The 15,781-nt window shown below is 42.9% G+C and overlaps 1 protein-coding gene across 1 annotated transcript; it reads left to right on the top strand.

Moving 5' to 3' along the window:
* Nucleotides 1–1,075: 1,075 nt before the first annotated feature.
* Nucleotides 1,076–15,203, top strand: TMEM14A (transmembrane protein 14A). The gene is made up of 5 exons (XM_019457406.2): nt 1,076–1,210; nt 5,201–5,292; nt 9,635–9,736; nt 12,145–12,232; nt 14,187–15,203. The coding sequence occupies exons 2-5, from the start codon at nt 5,223–5,225 to the stop codon at nt 14,224–14,226; spliced, it is 300 nt and encodes a 99-aa protein (XP_019312951.1). The 5' UTR covers nt 1,076–1,210; nt 5,201–5,222; the 3' UTR covers nt 14,227–15,203.
* Nucleotides 15,204–15,781: the final 578 nt, after the last annotated feature.

Genomic DNA, 15,781 nt, shown 5'->3' with positions numbered 1-15,781 from the left:
GGGGGGGGCGGGGAGGATGGAGGGCTAGGGTAAGGATGGACATAGAAGGGGATGGAAAAGACAGCTGGGACTCAGAGTCAAATTTTAGGTACCACTTCCCCCCTCCTCCATATTCCATTGCCTGTCATAAACTCTCCTGTGAACCTTCAGCAATCATATTAACTCCCTGGGACTTAGACTTCTCATAAGTTAGTTACATTCCTTTCCTGAAGCACTTTTAAGCACAAGGAATAGGTTCGGCGAACAAATTTCACAAGATTTAATGAATATTCTTAGGGTTGTTTTTTTTTTTTAATTTTAAGAAACTCTGCTGTCATTCCCAGTCCAGCAACACCCCTAGAGCTGCTTGATGACTCCTAGATGACCGACTTCTGACAATGTATGAAGGGCTGTTCTATATGGAAGAGGGTTGGGTTGGAGCTACTGTATGCGGCTTACCCAGCAAAACTGGCGTGAGATGAGAAGCTGTTGCCAGGAAGCCGAATTCTAAATCCATTTAAGGTTCATTCCTAGGCAGGGATTATCCTGGGACATGACTTAAAGTGCTTTCCAAGTCTGCCAGTCTATACCTTTCTCTTCATGTACTGAAGCCCAGCAAATCCTGGGCTTGAGGTATAAAATCAGGATCCTAATCTCCCCACATCTACATGACCTTGTAGATAGGGTAGTATAATAGAGGTTGCTCTGGCCTTGAAACCAGATAAACTTGGGACTCTAATCTTTGTACCCCACTTAGGAGCTGACACCGTGGATAACTAAATCATTTCACCTGTCTGAACCTTAGCTCCCTACACTGAAAATTAGGACAATCGAGTTTGTAAAAGGCCGAGGTTGCTGTTGTGAGGTCCCCAAGTGTCCCCTGAGTGATGAATGAGCCTCACAGTTAAAACTCCACCTTCTAGGATCCCTGCTACACCCAAACCACTCTCTGCGGATGCCTCTCCGCCCCGCCCAACCCCTGGCTCAGGGCCAGAGTCTAAAGCCCAGCCCAGCCCAGCCCGGCTGACCAAGCAGGTGACGGGATAGCTGACTGGCCTCCTCTGTTCAGCCCCGCGAGCCTGCGCGGGGTACACCCAGCGGAGAGGGCAGGCCGTGGCGCATGCGCGCTGCAGGGAAGGCGCCTCCCGGAACAAGCGGCCCGGGCCGAGTGCGGGAAGGTAGCGCGCAGAGTCGGGAGGCGCTGGCAGCGGGGACCGCTTCCGGGTACCAGGTACGAAGTTAGCCTGCAGCTGGCCCCTGAGATTTCACTTATGATCCGCGGGGAGGGCTCGGGGCTGCTGGTGAGCTGTACACCTCGCAGTCGAGAACGTCCTCCCCTGAATTTTCTTGTAAAGGCACTGCTCTAAGCAAAGATGCTGAGGACCTTGGGAGGATTTTGCAGGGGATGGAGGCTGCTTCTTCCAGGGATCGCTTCGCTCCATCTCTTGGGGATTCCCCAGATTTCTTCCTTCCGTGGTCCCGAATCTCCCACCTGTCCTCCTTCCTACTTTCCTGGAGCTAGGGAGAGGTGGGGAAGGGATGGGGCTCTCGGACCATTGCAAAAATAGTTTTAACCTTCCCAGTACCACCCAGACTTCAGTCGAAAATGTGTCTTTCGAGCCCCAGCGAGTACAAAGATAGGTAGCTTTTTATAGTAGCTTACGGAAAAATCTCTTAGCGGGTTCCCTAAATTTTGGAGGTTTAGGGGCAAGGCAGGGCCCTGTCATCTGGGTTTGTACGCGGTGCAGTAAGTCATTTTGCTGCATCGCACCCAAGATGCTTTCTGGCCTTTCCAAGTGTCCGGCCGGCATAGCGTTTGCGATGGGAGCATGTGATGCAAAGCGCACATCGCACATCGTCTCCCACTTCCATCGCTTTCATGTGTAGTTTTGGGCAGGTCATATGGTCTTGCCATGGAAATGGAGCAAGAGGGGTGATTGCTTTTTGTCTACATTTTCCCTGTGAGTATAGAGACTTCTTACAAGGATCTCAAAACACTCAGTTCAGTAAAGAGATTAAAGGAACAGGCTGTATCCTGGCAATAGAGCTATCCTGAGGCTCACTTACAGAATGTCTTCCTTCAGGCAGTTGTTCCTTTGGGTCACTCATGCGTTCATTCAAGTATTTTCTAAGCACCTGCCTTGTGCATGGCAGTGAGGTTTGTGCTGTGGGGAGGAGGAAGATGAACTGGACTTGAGCTTAGCCCTGGAGGAGTTTGACTGGCTTGGAGGGAGATACGGAGGGGAGCCCAACCTAACTAACTCTACACCAGGTAGAAAGGGGTGGGGCCCCAGGAGAGAGTCAGAAGAAGAGCTGGGGGCTCAGAGGAGGGAGAAGAATCAGCCTTTTATGCCAGGTGGTTGGCTTAAGGAGAAAATCAGGTCCCCAAATTACTACCTCATGATGAGTGATCTCTCATAAGCTTCAGATCTTTATATAAGTGTGTTTTCCTCACTGTGTGTCAGGCATCTTAGATTATGTCTCAGATAGGTCCCATCATTCCTGGTGACCTGCCTCCTCCTGCCACCACATGCTTCCTGCTGTTCTAGTGCTCCTTGTCTCAGAATAGCATCAAGGCTCACCTGCCTCCCACCTCTCCTTCCTAGTGGTCCAAGCCAGAGACCTAGAGATGAGTCATCTCTGACTTATCCTCCCACCCCCACCCCTGACACTCCCACATCCAGACTTATTGATTCTATTTCCTGATCCTCTCTCAAATCTGACCCACCCTCGTTGCCATGTCTCTAGGCCAGGCTGCCATCATCTCTTGCTTAGCTTATTTTCCTGCCTCACTCCATCCATCTCCCACTACTGCAGCCAGGAAGCACTTGCTGGAATTAAGTCTGGTTATGAGGCTCCCTTCATTCATCCCTTACCGCCCTTGAGACGGAACCCAGCCTCCCTTTATAGGGTTTACATGTGTCCTGGCCCTGTCTTTTTCACCAGCCCCGTCCATTTTGAAAACATGCCATGCTTTCTCGTGCCCCTGGGCTTTTGCACATATTCTCCCGGCTGCCTAGAACACACCCTTCCTTGCCATCCTTTTCACTTGGCTCACTCCTCTGCCTAAGGTCCCAGCTGGGACCGCACTTGCTCTAGGAATCCTTCCTTAGGCTCCCATGTCTCATTAGGCACCACTGCTTGTTATGGTGCCCATGCCTCTCCTCTTAGGGTTCATTAACACATCTGCCTCCTCTGCTGTGCAGCACTGCAAGTCCTGGAAGACCAGAGCCAAGTCCAAGGGCTTTCCATTGCTTCCTACTGCCTTGCACAAAGAAGACACCCAATAGTTGTGAAGTGGAATTCAGTATAAGTTGTAATATTATGGTTTGATTCATTGAATGCCTGAATCATAAATTCACACTACCTCAGTTATTTGTCAGTGTGCTGTTATAGTTATGTCCTTACACATGTCAAACCCCAAAATGAGTGTAAAGGTGAAAGAGAAGAATGATCATGATTAGAACAGCTAGCATTTGTTGAGTTCTCAGTATGTGCCAGGCTTTGTTCTAAGCACTTTACACTAGTATCTCATTTAATTAACACAACTCTGTGAGGTAGGTAATTTTATTATCCCTATTTTACAGATGGAGACACTGAATTGCAGAGAAATTAGGGAACATGCCTAATGTTACATAGCTAGTAAGTAGTGGCATCAGGTTTGGAGGCAAGCATACATTGTGGAATATGATTAATTCTTGGGGAAGACAGGAGGTAGGACTGACCATGAGAAGCTCATAGGGCTGAAGATGGTAAGTCACCCAATGGAAGGCCACAGCTTTAAGCAGCGAGACCAAACAGAAGTGACTGATCCAGAATTTAAAAACTCTGAAGAACATTAGTTTTATTTGCACATTCACTTTTTTCAAACAGCTAACTCAGTTATCAGAGGTATTATTGCTAGTGGTTAGGAATGAGACTTCTCTGAGTCTGTAATCTTGGTTCTGCTGTGTGGCCTCAGGAGTATTGCTGGCCTTTTCTGTGCCTCAGTCTGCTTATCTGGAAAGCAGGGATAATAATGATAGCACTTACCTAAGAGGGTTGTAGTAATAATTAAATGTGTTGATGTAAGGCTCTCGAATGGTAATTGCTCCAAAACATCTTCATCCCCATTATTATTATGTGTTCATATCATTCAGTTCACAATGGTTTTTGAACACAGGTCCTTCCTTTGTGTTCAATCCTGTAGCACCATTTCTTGGACAGAGAAGATGAGTTCTTCTCTTTTAATTCTGCTTCCCATGGATATTGAGGATTTTTCACTAGTGCCTCCTCAGTGCCATCATCTCCTGGACCTCAAATTCCCTCCCTGCAGACCCTTTCTCACACTAACTTCTGGCTTCCTCTCTTCTGTTCTTCTGGGTCAGTTTGTTCCCAGTTGGTACAGAGGTTAAGAGACCAGGTTAACTTAAATGGTGAGCAGTGAAAACACTATAAAACTACAATGAAATCTCATACGCTATTCCTTGTATGTACAAAGATATTTTCCCCACGGAGGAAATACAGATGTAAAAGCATTAAGATACGTAAAGCACTACTAGGAATCAGAAATTTGAAAGCTGCAAGGAACATCTCGTCTACTCCCCTTGCTTTGGGGCGAGTTGAATCAGGGATGGGGCATAGTCCAAGGGCCAACAACCTGCTAGTGCCAGTACCCATATCTCCAGCCTGTAGCCAGCACACTTTCTCTGACATCTTATAGACTCCTGGGCAGGATTTTAATGGAGCTTCTCACCCCTGGATACATGTTTCAACTGCTGCTATGAGGCACGATAAGATATTCTCATAGCTCACTTAATTTTGTGCGAGGTTTCATTAATATTCTTCAGTGATTTACTTCTGATTTTTAAAAATTTTTTTAAAATTGTTTATTTTTGAAACAGAGAGAGACAGAGCATGAATGGGGGAGGGGCAGAGAGAGAGGGAGACACAGAATCCAAGCAGATCCCAGGCTCTGAGCTGTCAGCAGAGTGCCTGGCGTGTGGTTGGAACTCATGGACTGCGAGATCATGACCTGAGCCAAAATTGGACACTCAACCGACTGAGCCACCCAGGCGCCCATGATTTACTATTGATTATGTGTGGATGTCTTTGACTGAGCTTTCCTTTTTTTAGTGGATTAGAGAAATTAATCTCTGTAATTCTGTGGAATGTGTATCATTTTTATATACTTATACTGCTCCCAGTTCTTTTTATTTTGTAAAACTTATCCCTTTCCCAGCTTTAGAATTGCAACCTTGCCAATGGACCTAATTGGTTTTGGTTATGCGGCCCTTGTGACTTTTGGAAGCATTTTGGGATATAAGCGGAGAGGTAAGCCCTAACCATATTTTTCATCAAAGGGACTTGGTGGGGGGTTGATGATTGTGCTAAAATTATCTGAGGGTTTGTAAGTAAGACAAGAAGCTAAAGATGTCCTAGAGGTGGCTGAGGACCAGCATGTCGTGTGTGGAAGGGAGCCATAGAGGGAAGTGGGGTTGGGTGTGACAGAGCATTCTAGCCTGGCTTTCTGGGTCTCTCTTCACCCATCATTATCAATTACATAATTAATTGATTTAACTACCTCAGGGCTATGCGCTTATTATCAAAGGACTGTTTTCATTTGTTTACATACTCACAGTATCAAAAACTGACTTATGTTGAGATTATGTTTTGCGGAGGAAAATTTGTTAAATACTTAGGTATCATATCTGAAGTTGTCTCTTCATCTGTATCCAAAAGAAGAAGAAACCCAGTTGATAAATCAAAGGGCTTTCATGGAGAAAAATAAAAGGCCAAGTTTCATATTTTGCTTTGTTTTAAGGTAGAAGTATTTTTAATCATGGTGTCTCATATTTCTGTTTCTTATATTTTCATGAAATTTTAAAAATGAAGTTATATTTCAAAGAGTGTTATATTTGTGACATTGGTGGACTTCAACTTGAGTGAAAAAGCCAGGTCTACAGAGTTATTAGAGTTACTCCTTATTTAGAGATTGCTAAAAAGTCCAAGGCCAGAAGCACAGGTCTCTGTAGGGACTCAGAGGTGGCAGGTTTAAACAGATTATTTTCTTTTCTTTTTAATGTTTATTTATTCTTGAGAGAGAGAGTGTGTGTGTGTGTGTGTGAACAAGGGAGGGGTTAGAGAGAGAGACACACACACACAGAATCCAAAGCAGTCTCCAGGCTCTGAGCTGTCAGCACAGAGCCCGATGCGGGGCTTGAACCCACGAATCATGAGATCATAACCTGAGCCGAAGTTGGATGCTTAACCAACTGAGCCATCCAGGAGCCCCAAAACATTATTTTCTAAGATTTCCAAGAGCCTGTAAATCACTTAGACTTTTTTTTGTTATTCTTATTTTGTCTCTCAATATGTGTAGCATCGTGGATATGTATTTGATGAAAAAATCATCGCACCAAAGACCTGTAAACCACTACTCAAAAGTTCATGTTTTATAATCTACTTTAAGGAGGACTGAGTTTAAAATTCTGATAGGATTGTTACTGAAAAACATTTCCCTTGTCAAAGATGTGTCTAAATAACTTCTTGTTACGGAACAGAAGAGCACACCTGGACATTTTTGCCTGCCTCTTAGAGGGGTGGGAAGAAGGCTGTGTGTGTGTTGGGGCAGCTAGGGGTGGAGGAGGGGCAGAGAGACAAGGATTACTTTACATTCTACCCCAGATCTCTTCAGGAACAAATGAAATCACATTCGCTGTAAGGTCTCTGAGGGCACGTGCTTGTTGCTCAGCTGCACAATATGGTTGCCTGGCCTCCTACAAGAGCCCCCAAATAAGTGATCTGGGAAGCTCCTGGGGGCATGTGTTCACAAAGAAGCCCACTCTTGTATAATGTAGGTTAAGAGCACACAGGCCACAGAATTAAGCATTCCTAGATTCTCCTCATGACACTACTGCTTACTATCTCAGATACTCGTGTGAATTGTTTTAGCTTTTGGGTTGAATCCCTCATTTGTATATTAATTCATTAGGATGAAATAAGATAATGCATGTAACACATTTCACACAGTGCCTGGCCCAGAAGAAAGGTTTAATACCCTTGTTGTTTCTGTTGTTACTGTCCTGCCAGTGGGAGGGTCTATGGGCCAGTGGAGCAAAATACCTTTTCCTAGTTTTGTATTCTGTATTATATTCTAAGCTGCTTGTGGTCTTGATGTCTTAGAACTTTTGTATAAAGTGAGTCGATGCTTTCTGATTTTACTTACATCTTCCCGAGACATGAATCCTGTGCACTTGGGTCAGGAGACCATTCCAAGGGACAGTTATTAAGAATAATGTTGGGGGTGCCTGGGTGGCTCAGTAGGTTGAGTGTCCGACTTCACCTCAGGTCATGATCTCGCAGTTTGTGAGTTCCAGCCCCGCGTTGGGCTCTGTGCTGATAGCTCAGAGCCTGGAGCCTGCTTCGCATTCTGAGTCTCCCTCTCTCTCTGCCCCTCCCCCACTCATGCTCTGTCTCTCTCTGTCTCTCAAAAATGAATAAACGTTAAAAAATAAAAATTAAAAAAAAAAAAGAACAATGTTGGGTAGGTTAATGATGTGATGTCCAAAAGGTGTTTGGTAAGAAGACAAGTATATCTGAATCCTATACTAGACCAGCTGCCTGACATAGTGTGGGTCAAAGTGAGGGACTGAGATTTCTTTTCTTTCTGGGGGCAGAGAAAGTGGAAAGAGGCAGCACAGTGGCAGGATGCTGAGCACTGAGTTCTGGGTTCACCCCTCTCCCATATAAGTCCCTAGAGAAGTGCATAGCCAGGGAGACACTATGATTTTGAGGCTCTTTCTGAGCCAGGTGGCCAGTGCCCAAAGCTAAAGATGGCCAGAAGGCTCACTTGGCCTTCTCCTATACCAGGACTGAACCTGACTTCACACCGTCCTACTCTAGTTCAAGGTCAGGGCACAGCAGCCCCTCTGGAGGAGGGGAGCAGGAGAGCTGGTGTCCTGCTCTGAGGGAGGGAGGCCCCATGTGTACCTTTCAGTTCCTTTGAAAACTCCCCTACCAAGGCTGCCCCAGTCAGGTCAGCACTGGGGGGAAGGGGATGCAGGGCAGAGCTTGGAACTTCTTTTTTCATAGCCCCACCATAGACAGTGAGCTTTTTTGCAGGATCTTTCTCCCTTCCACTAGCCATGGCTTTGTTATGAGGTAGAGCCCATGGTCCCAGCTCCTTCCTCATGCAGGATGAATTCTCCCAGGAGCCTTCCTGGTTCTCATTCACGTGGGCTGCTAGTGTGCATTCCTGTCCCCACTGTTTGCTGCCTGACATCACCAAGACTTGGGTGCAGATGCCACCACTCCCGCCTCCACATACTTAAGGTCGGGAGGATCTTAGCAGTGCAGAAATCATCAAGAAATACAGAAAAGAGTCATAGATCTCGAGTTGAGAAGACACCTTAATAAAGGTGACCTAGTCAAGTGTTTCAGAAAATACTTAAGTCCTCTTAACTCTTTTCTAATCTGACATCTTCTGCTTAAACATGACCCCTAACAGGGAGTTCCCAGGCATGCGTTTTGTCAGTATTTATCTAGTGCTGCTAAGTAGCCAGCACTATGTCAGGCCCTGGAAAACAGCAGTGAGCAAAAAGAGATAGTGCTCACAAGCAAGTCAGGGGGCTGACCTTAAATATACAGGCAGGTGTACAAATATATGATGACGAATAGTAGGAAACTTTGACGGGGGTCCTCATTCAGAATAGTGAATCACAGAAGACATCTCTGAGGAGCTAACACTTACAAAGACATCTGGAGGTGAGCGGCAGTTGGCGAGGTGAATAGTGCAGGGAAGAGCAGTCCAGGCAAGGAACAGCGTGCCTAGAAGCCATGAGGAATAAAGAGTTTGACATATTCAAGGAACTGAAAGAAGGCCAAGGCTCCAATAATAGAGCAGACTTGAATTTTTCCCTAAGCGCAGTGGGAAGCATTGAAGGTTTTCAATTAGGGGAGTGACCTGTCCAGATATACGCTTTTAAGAGATCATGTTGCCGTGTTTGCAAAATAGATTTGCGGGAAGGGAGGAACAATGAAGAATTTAATACCTCCAACTGTAACATTCTAAGCCATTATATATTTGACACAGATGATATTATTAACTCTGTTTTGCAGCTGACAAAACTCAGAGGACTAAGTGACTTAGCCAAAGTCCTGCAGGCAACAAATGGAAGAATTAGGAATAGAACCTAGTGCCTATGGCTTCTCATTCAGGATGCTGCTCTGTATGTGTGTGTGTGTATGTGTGTGTTGCATGCGTGTGCTCATTGCTGCAATGGTTTAACCCTGGCTGCAATCTGAATTTCCTATAGATATTTTTAAACTAAAGATGCCTTGACCCTACCCCAATGGATTCCAATCTGAGATTCTAAATAGAGTGAGCTCTATGATGCAATGACTGTGTATCTTGTTCACAGCATCACTGGCATACAGCCATGTCTAACCCTGGCATTGCTGTGTATTCGGGATTCCTCTGCCTTGCATTTCAGGTTCAGCAGGGAACAGTCAAATCTTAGAAACTGTTCATGAGTAGACTGATATTTAATTTGGCTTTGTCTAGTTACAGTGCCAAATGTAGAAATACATTTGAAGGCGCATGTATCATACTTGAAGGAATGGAAGGAATTCCTTTCATTTGGGATTTCTCTTTCGGAGCCCATTTTTTTTCCAGGTGGTGTTCCATCTTTGATCGCTGGTCTTTTTGTTGGATTTTTGGCTGGCTATGGAGCTTACCGAGTCTCAAATGACAAGCGAGATGTAAAACTGTCACTGTGTAAGTAAGGCATTTTTTTCCACTTCTGAAGGGTCAAACCTTGGGAGTGTTTTTTTTAATACCCTATACCAGGTACACTAGAAAACATGCAGTTAGGGGTGCCTGGGTGGCTCAGTCGGTTAAGCGGCTGACTTCGGCTCAGGTCATGATCTTGTGGTCCGTGAGTTCGAGCCCCACGTCGGGCTCTGTGCTGACAGCTCAGAGCCTGGAGCCTGTTTCAGATTCTGTGTCTCCCTCTCTCTGACCCTCCCCCATTCATGCTCTGTCTCTCTCTGTCTCAAAAATAAATAAACATTAAAAATATATATATATAAAAAAAAAAGAAAACACGCAGTTACATGGCAAGTGCATATGCATATGTCAAGACTGAACACAATTCTTGTTCCTTTCTAGACAGACCCAATCAAAAATGAGGATATTGCTACCAAGCTTTCAAACACAGAACATATTTCTGTGAAACTTATTACTAGAAAAATAAAATTATAAAATTAAAGGAATTATGGCTAGATTTTATGTTAACTTCCCTAAGTGCATATTAGCATAGTTCTCATGTTGCTATTAAAATACCTAAAAAGGGACAGCCTCACATTATTTAATTCACAAGCAGCTTTTAGATCCTGTTTTTTTTCCTTAAGACTTAATCTAAAAAACCAAGGATGACTCTTTTTTAGCTTCTTCCCCTGTTGGGTTTAGTAGGGGAATGTCCACAGTGAAAATGGAAACCCATGTGTATTTAAAGGCCCGGGATGCTTGGATTTCTATTTCTGTAGTCCAGCTTGAAATACAGTGGAGGTTTGGAAATTGTCTCTATTTAATTGGATCATTATTCAAAGTGCCCTGGTGGGTTATGGAAGAAAATACAAATGAAGACAAACTGTATTAGTTTGGTATTTGAGGGAGAGAAAGAGACTTAGTGTGTTACTTTTTTCTTTGTTTGAAACAGGAGGTAGAGATAGTTAAAAAAAAATTTTTTTTATGTTTATTTTTGAGAGACAGAGAGAGACAGAGAATGAGCAGGGGAGGGGCAGAGAAAAAGGGAGACACACAATCTGAAGCAGGCTCCAGGCTCTGGGCTGTCAGCACAGAGCCCGATGCGGGGCTCGAACTCACGAACCAAGAGATCATGACCTGAGCCAAAGTCAGTTGCTTAACTGACTGAGCCGCCCAGGCACCTCTAGGGATAGTTTTTAATAATGAAATTGTATCAAAGGAAGAAACATATCAGCAAGATGTGGATATACTAGGCTTTTTATCCTCGTGTGTTTAAGTACTTCACATATGTTTATCATCATTTTTTTATATCAGCAAGCAATTGTTCCTTGAAAGCTGTTCTTTTTTATATTTTTTTATAATTTTTTTTTAATGTTCATTTATTTTTGAAGAAGAGAGACAGAGCATGAGCAGGGGAGGGGCAGACAGAGAGTGAGACAAAGACTCTGAAGCAGGCTCCAGGCTCTGAGCTGTCAGCACAGAGCCCAGCACAGGGCTCAAACTCACAAGCTGTGATATCGTGACCTGAGCTGAAGTCAGATGCTTAACCGACTGAGCCACTCAGGCACCCTGAAAGTTGTTCTTAAATTGTGACATCAGTGCCCTAATAAAACGGCTTCTCTCTCCATATTGGTTCAGCTCCTAAAAGGCTGGTATGATGCTTCTAAATTTAATATTATTACCTAGATGATTGTTATTTAGTCTCCAGGCATCAATTTCCCAAAATTGAATGCTGCACATTAAAAACAGTCAGCCTTTTTTCCTAGTATTTTTTTTTTATTCATTAAGTCTTACTTTTAAAAAAAGATACCAATTATTTTCTTTACTTTCAGTTAACTAAGCATTTATTCGATTTCCCCTTGTGGATCCAGACATACCGCCAAGTGTTCCTGAGGAAAGTTGAGTAAGACACAGTCCTAGCCTTCCTAGACATTTAAGTTAGACCAAGACTTTTTATTTTGAAGATATTTCAGGAATAGATTTTAACATGCTTATTTACTCAACAACCTTTTCAATAAGCTAATTCATAAAGTCTTTAAAAAAAATTTTTTTTAACGTTTATTTATTTTTGAGACAGAGACAGAGCATGAACGGGGGAGGGTCAGAGAGAGGGAGACACAGAATCGGAAACAGGCTCCAGGCTCTGAGCTGTCAGCACAGAGCCCGACTCGGGGCTCGAAGTCACGGACCGTGAGATCATGACCCGAGCCGAAGTCGGCCGCTCAACCGACTGAGCCACCCAGGCGCCCCTCATAAAGTCTTTTAATAGAGCACTTTATCTTTTTAAGAAGATAGCAACTCAGTACTTGCACATAGTAGTTCTATTAAAAAGCTGAAATGATATGCATTTTTTTTTTCATAAGCAAGCATTGAGAATGTGTTTGAAACTGCAGTTCATGCATTGGTTTGGTTTGTAGTTACAGCTTTCTTCCTGGCCACCATAATGGGAGTGAGGTATAAGAGATCCAAGAAAATCATGCCAGCTGGTCTGGTTGCAGGTTTAAGGTAAGAAAAACTATTTTGATCTGTACTTTCTTCTGCCATAATTTTGAAGTGCTAACTTTTTGGCAGGAGTCAGTTTTAATTTGAAAGGTCAAAGTAATTTTTATGACAGTAAGCGTGACTGTAAAACCTTAAAATATCAGTCAGTCTTTGGTATTGATGTACCGATGAACATTTTTGTGGAGTACACGTAGGGTTGCTATAGTATCTGAGCACAAATACTCGCCTACCTTTTTCAGAATAAAGAACTAAATTCAGCCTCATTTTTCCTCAAGATTTACTCATCTGAAACAGTAAATGTATTCATTTCAATCTGATACTCAGTCTCTCTTAGAGTGTTATAGTGATAGTCTGCTACACTTATTTTGAGTTTTTAAGGGAAGAAAGTTAATATTTTTAAAAAAGATAACAGGGAACCTCTGGTTTCTCTTATTTTGATCCTAGTAATTCTATCCATGAGATTAAGCATATTGCCAAGTAAAAATTTACAGGTAACATTTTTAGTTCTTCCTGGAAGCTGTCTTTATTATGTTGAAAGCCTTCAACATGTGCATTTCCTTTGTTACACATTTTTACTTTTTTACTTTGGAATTTCCAAAGAAAGAATGAAATGTATACAAAGACTGATGTTTATTGCAACTTCATTTCTTTATTTCTTTTTCTTTTTTTAAAAAATATTTATTTTGGGGAGAGCGCAAGTGGGGGAGGGTCAGAGAGATGGGGACAGAGGATCTGAAGCAGGCTCTACACTGACAGGCTGACAAGTAGCAAGCCTGGTGTGGGGCTCAAACTCACCAACTGCGAGATTATGACCTGAGCTGAAGTTGGATGCTCAACTGACTGAGCTACCCAAGTGCCCCTGCAACTTTATTTCTAATGGAACTCATGATGAATTGAAAAATTAGAAACAACTTGAGGAGTGTCTGGGTGGCTCAGTTGATTAAACATCTAGCTCTTGATTTAGGCTCAGGTCATGATCTCACGGTTCTCCCCATGTCAGGCTCTGTGCTGGCAACATGGATGGAGCCTGCTTGGGATTCTCTCTCTCCCTCTTTCTGTCCCTCCCTCCCTCTCCCTCTCTGTCTCTTTCAAAATAAATAAACATTTTTAAAAATCTTCACCAATAAGGAAATGTTTCAATACATGTTTTGTCTACTTAATGAAATACTGAGCAGCATTACGTGCACTGTTTTCAAAAACTGTTTAGTGGCATTAGAAAATCTATTTTCTATTAGAAAATTAGAATGATACAATAGGAGATAAAAACAAAATAAACAACCAAATATAGTGTGATCTCAAAAGTTTGTATAAAAAACCAAGATAGGAAGGAAATACTTCACACTGTTAATAGTGTTTATCACTAGGTGGTAATGCAATGACTAATTTTCTCCTTTCTACTTTACTATAGAAATTTCTGGTGTGGCTATGTATAATGTTTATGGCTTGGTTGGGGGTGGGTGTCAGGGAGGAATGTGATTACAAAGGACTGCCTTCCAGTGATGGCTATGTTCTAAAAATTATATTTAGTGATAGAAAGAATCAGAAGGAGGATTTTTGGGTCAAGAAGACAAGACCCCAGTCAATGGAAAGTAGCTGAGATTATAATAATAACACCCCAGAATTGCTCCTTCATTATTTTTTTCAAGCCACTTGCCTTTACTAGTTTATGAAAGGCGTTTCTTTCCAAACCTTTCTCTTATAAAGGTTCATCCCAGATTTTCAGAACAATGAGTTCTGAGTTTGCTCATGCAGTCAATCAACATTTTTAAGTAGCTAATCCAGCTGGGTCTGGGAAGTTCCAGTACAGGGATAACGAGATCACCCCTGCTCCAAGGAGAAGCAAGAGAGAACCCTGGAAGCCAAAGTTTAGTAATAGTACGGGTTTGGTGAACATACTAACCTGTCTTATGCCACGTAAGCGTGACCTGCTCTTTGCCTTTCTTTTATCTTAATCCAGCCTCATGATGATTCTGAGACTTGTCTTACTGCTGCTCTGAAAATATGGAGGATCTGAAAACTAAATTCATGCGATTCTGCTGTAACGGGCAGAGCACATACTTTGTATTTAAAAGATAAGCTTCAGGGATGCCTGGGTGGCTCAGTCGGGTAAGCGTCCAACTGCAGCTCAGGTTGTGATCTCTCAGTTCGTGAGTTTGAGCACTGCATCAAGTTCTGCAACTGGTGGTGCAGAGCCTGCTTGGGATTCTCTCTCTCTTTCTGCCCCTTCCCCACTTGTTCTCTCTCTCTCTCAAAATAAATAAGTAAACTTAAAAAAAAGATGAACTTCAGCATGGAATGTTATGTGTCTTATTCTACATTAAAAACAACAGAAACACTCCAATATGAACACTAGTTTGAGTAATTTTTTTTAAACAAAACCTCGACTGTTTTTCTACTTCTCTGATAATGGTTTCATTAAAAATATTTAATAAATCATTACATTCTCTTTCATTCGCTGTGTCCAGTTTTCATATGTGTGGGGTGTTTTATTTTTTGATAATTCCAAACAGTTGGGTCTGAAGTTGAAATTAAACTGCCAGTTATCAGATAATGGAGTGCCCAAGGTGAACTTTACAAAATGTTCATGTATCTGTTTGTCATTTGCATTGTATTAGAAACTATATTTCTTGGGGCGCCTGGGTGGCTCAGTCGGTTAAGCGTCCAACTTCAGCTCAGGTCACGATCTCGCGGTCTGTGAGTTCGAGCCCCGCGTCGGGCTCTGGGCTGATGGCTCAGAGCCTGGAGCCTGCTTCCGATTCTGTGTCTCCCTCTCTCTCTGCCCCTCCCCCGTTCATGCTCTGTCTCTCTCTGTCTCAAAAATAAATAAAACCTTAAAAAAAATTAAAAAAAAAAAAAAGAAACTATATTTCTTCCATTTTAATTGTACTACTGCCAGTGTTATTTTTTTTCTCAGCACACTCTGCGTACTGACTGAATGTATTCGGTATTTAAATAAAATGCTTTCTGTTTTAAACCTGGTTTTCTCATTTTAATGTCCTCTCCATATATACTCAAGTGATTTTTAACATTTAAATGCTCAATTATTAATGCAAGTGATTGGAAAGGAGGTTTTGGTTTGTTTTTTTTTAAGCCAGAACTCTCCCTCAGGAGCAGATACTCTCTCTCACTGAAACAGTAATAATTCTGAAACAAAAATGATTTTGTCCCCAAGTTACTACTTCATTTTTAGAAATAGTTATGACTTAATGTCCAGGGCACTTACTTTTAGGCCCCAGACTGAACATCAAGAGACCTGAGTTCCAGCCCAGTTCTCCCACTGACTGGTTGCATGTTCTTTGGAAGGTCTTTCCTCTCTCTGGGTCTCAGTTTCTCATCCTTAAGGAGGAATTTGGACTAAATGGTTGACCAGGTCCCTTAAAGCTCTCAAAGCCCGCAGTTTTGATCCTGTTGTCTTTACTCAGGGGTGTCAGATTTCAAACCCACTCTTTACATGAGATGGTGAGTGGAGCCCCAGCTGAGAAGAGCAGAGTTGATATGCTTGTGTTCAGTTACCTTTCCCCACTGACTTTCGAGGAAGTTATTAGACTTCCA

This window comes from Panthera pardus, unplaced genomic scaffold (genome assembly GCF_024362965.1).
Source record: "Panthera pardus isolate Hobbes unplaced genomic scaffold, ASM2436296v1 HiC_scaffold_17, whole genome shotgun sequence".
Lineage (NCBI taxonomy): Eukaryota > Metazoa > Chordata > Mammalia > Carnivora > Felidae > Panthera > Panthera pardus.
The sequence above is the reverse complement of the archived record's forward strand: the minus strand, read 5'-3'. Positions and strand labels throughout refer to the sequence as shown.

Excerpts from the sequence above, each read along its gene's own strand:
- TMEM14A (XM_019457406.2), top strand. The coding sequence starts at position 5,223 with ATGGACCTAATTGGTTTTGGTTATGCGGCCCTTGTGACTTTTGGAAGC. Across the intron at positions 9,737-12,144 it reads AGATGTAAAACTGTCACTGT|TTACAGCTTTCTTCCTGGCC; the intron begins GTAAGTAAGGCA and ends TTTGGTTTGTAG. Across the intron at positions 12,233-14,186 it reads GGTCTGGTTGCAGGTTTAAG|CCTCATGATGATTCTGAGAC; the intron begins GTAAGAAAAACT and ends ATCTTAATCCAG.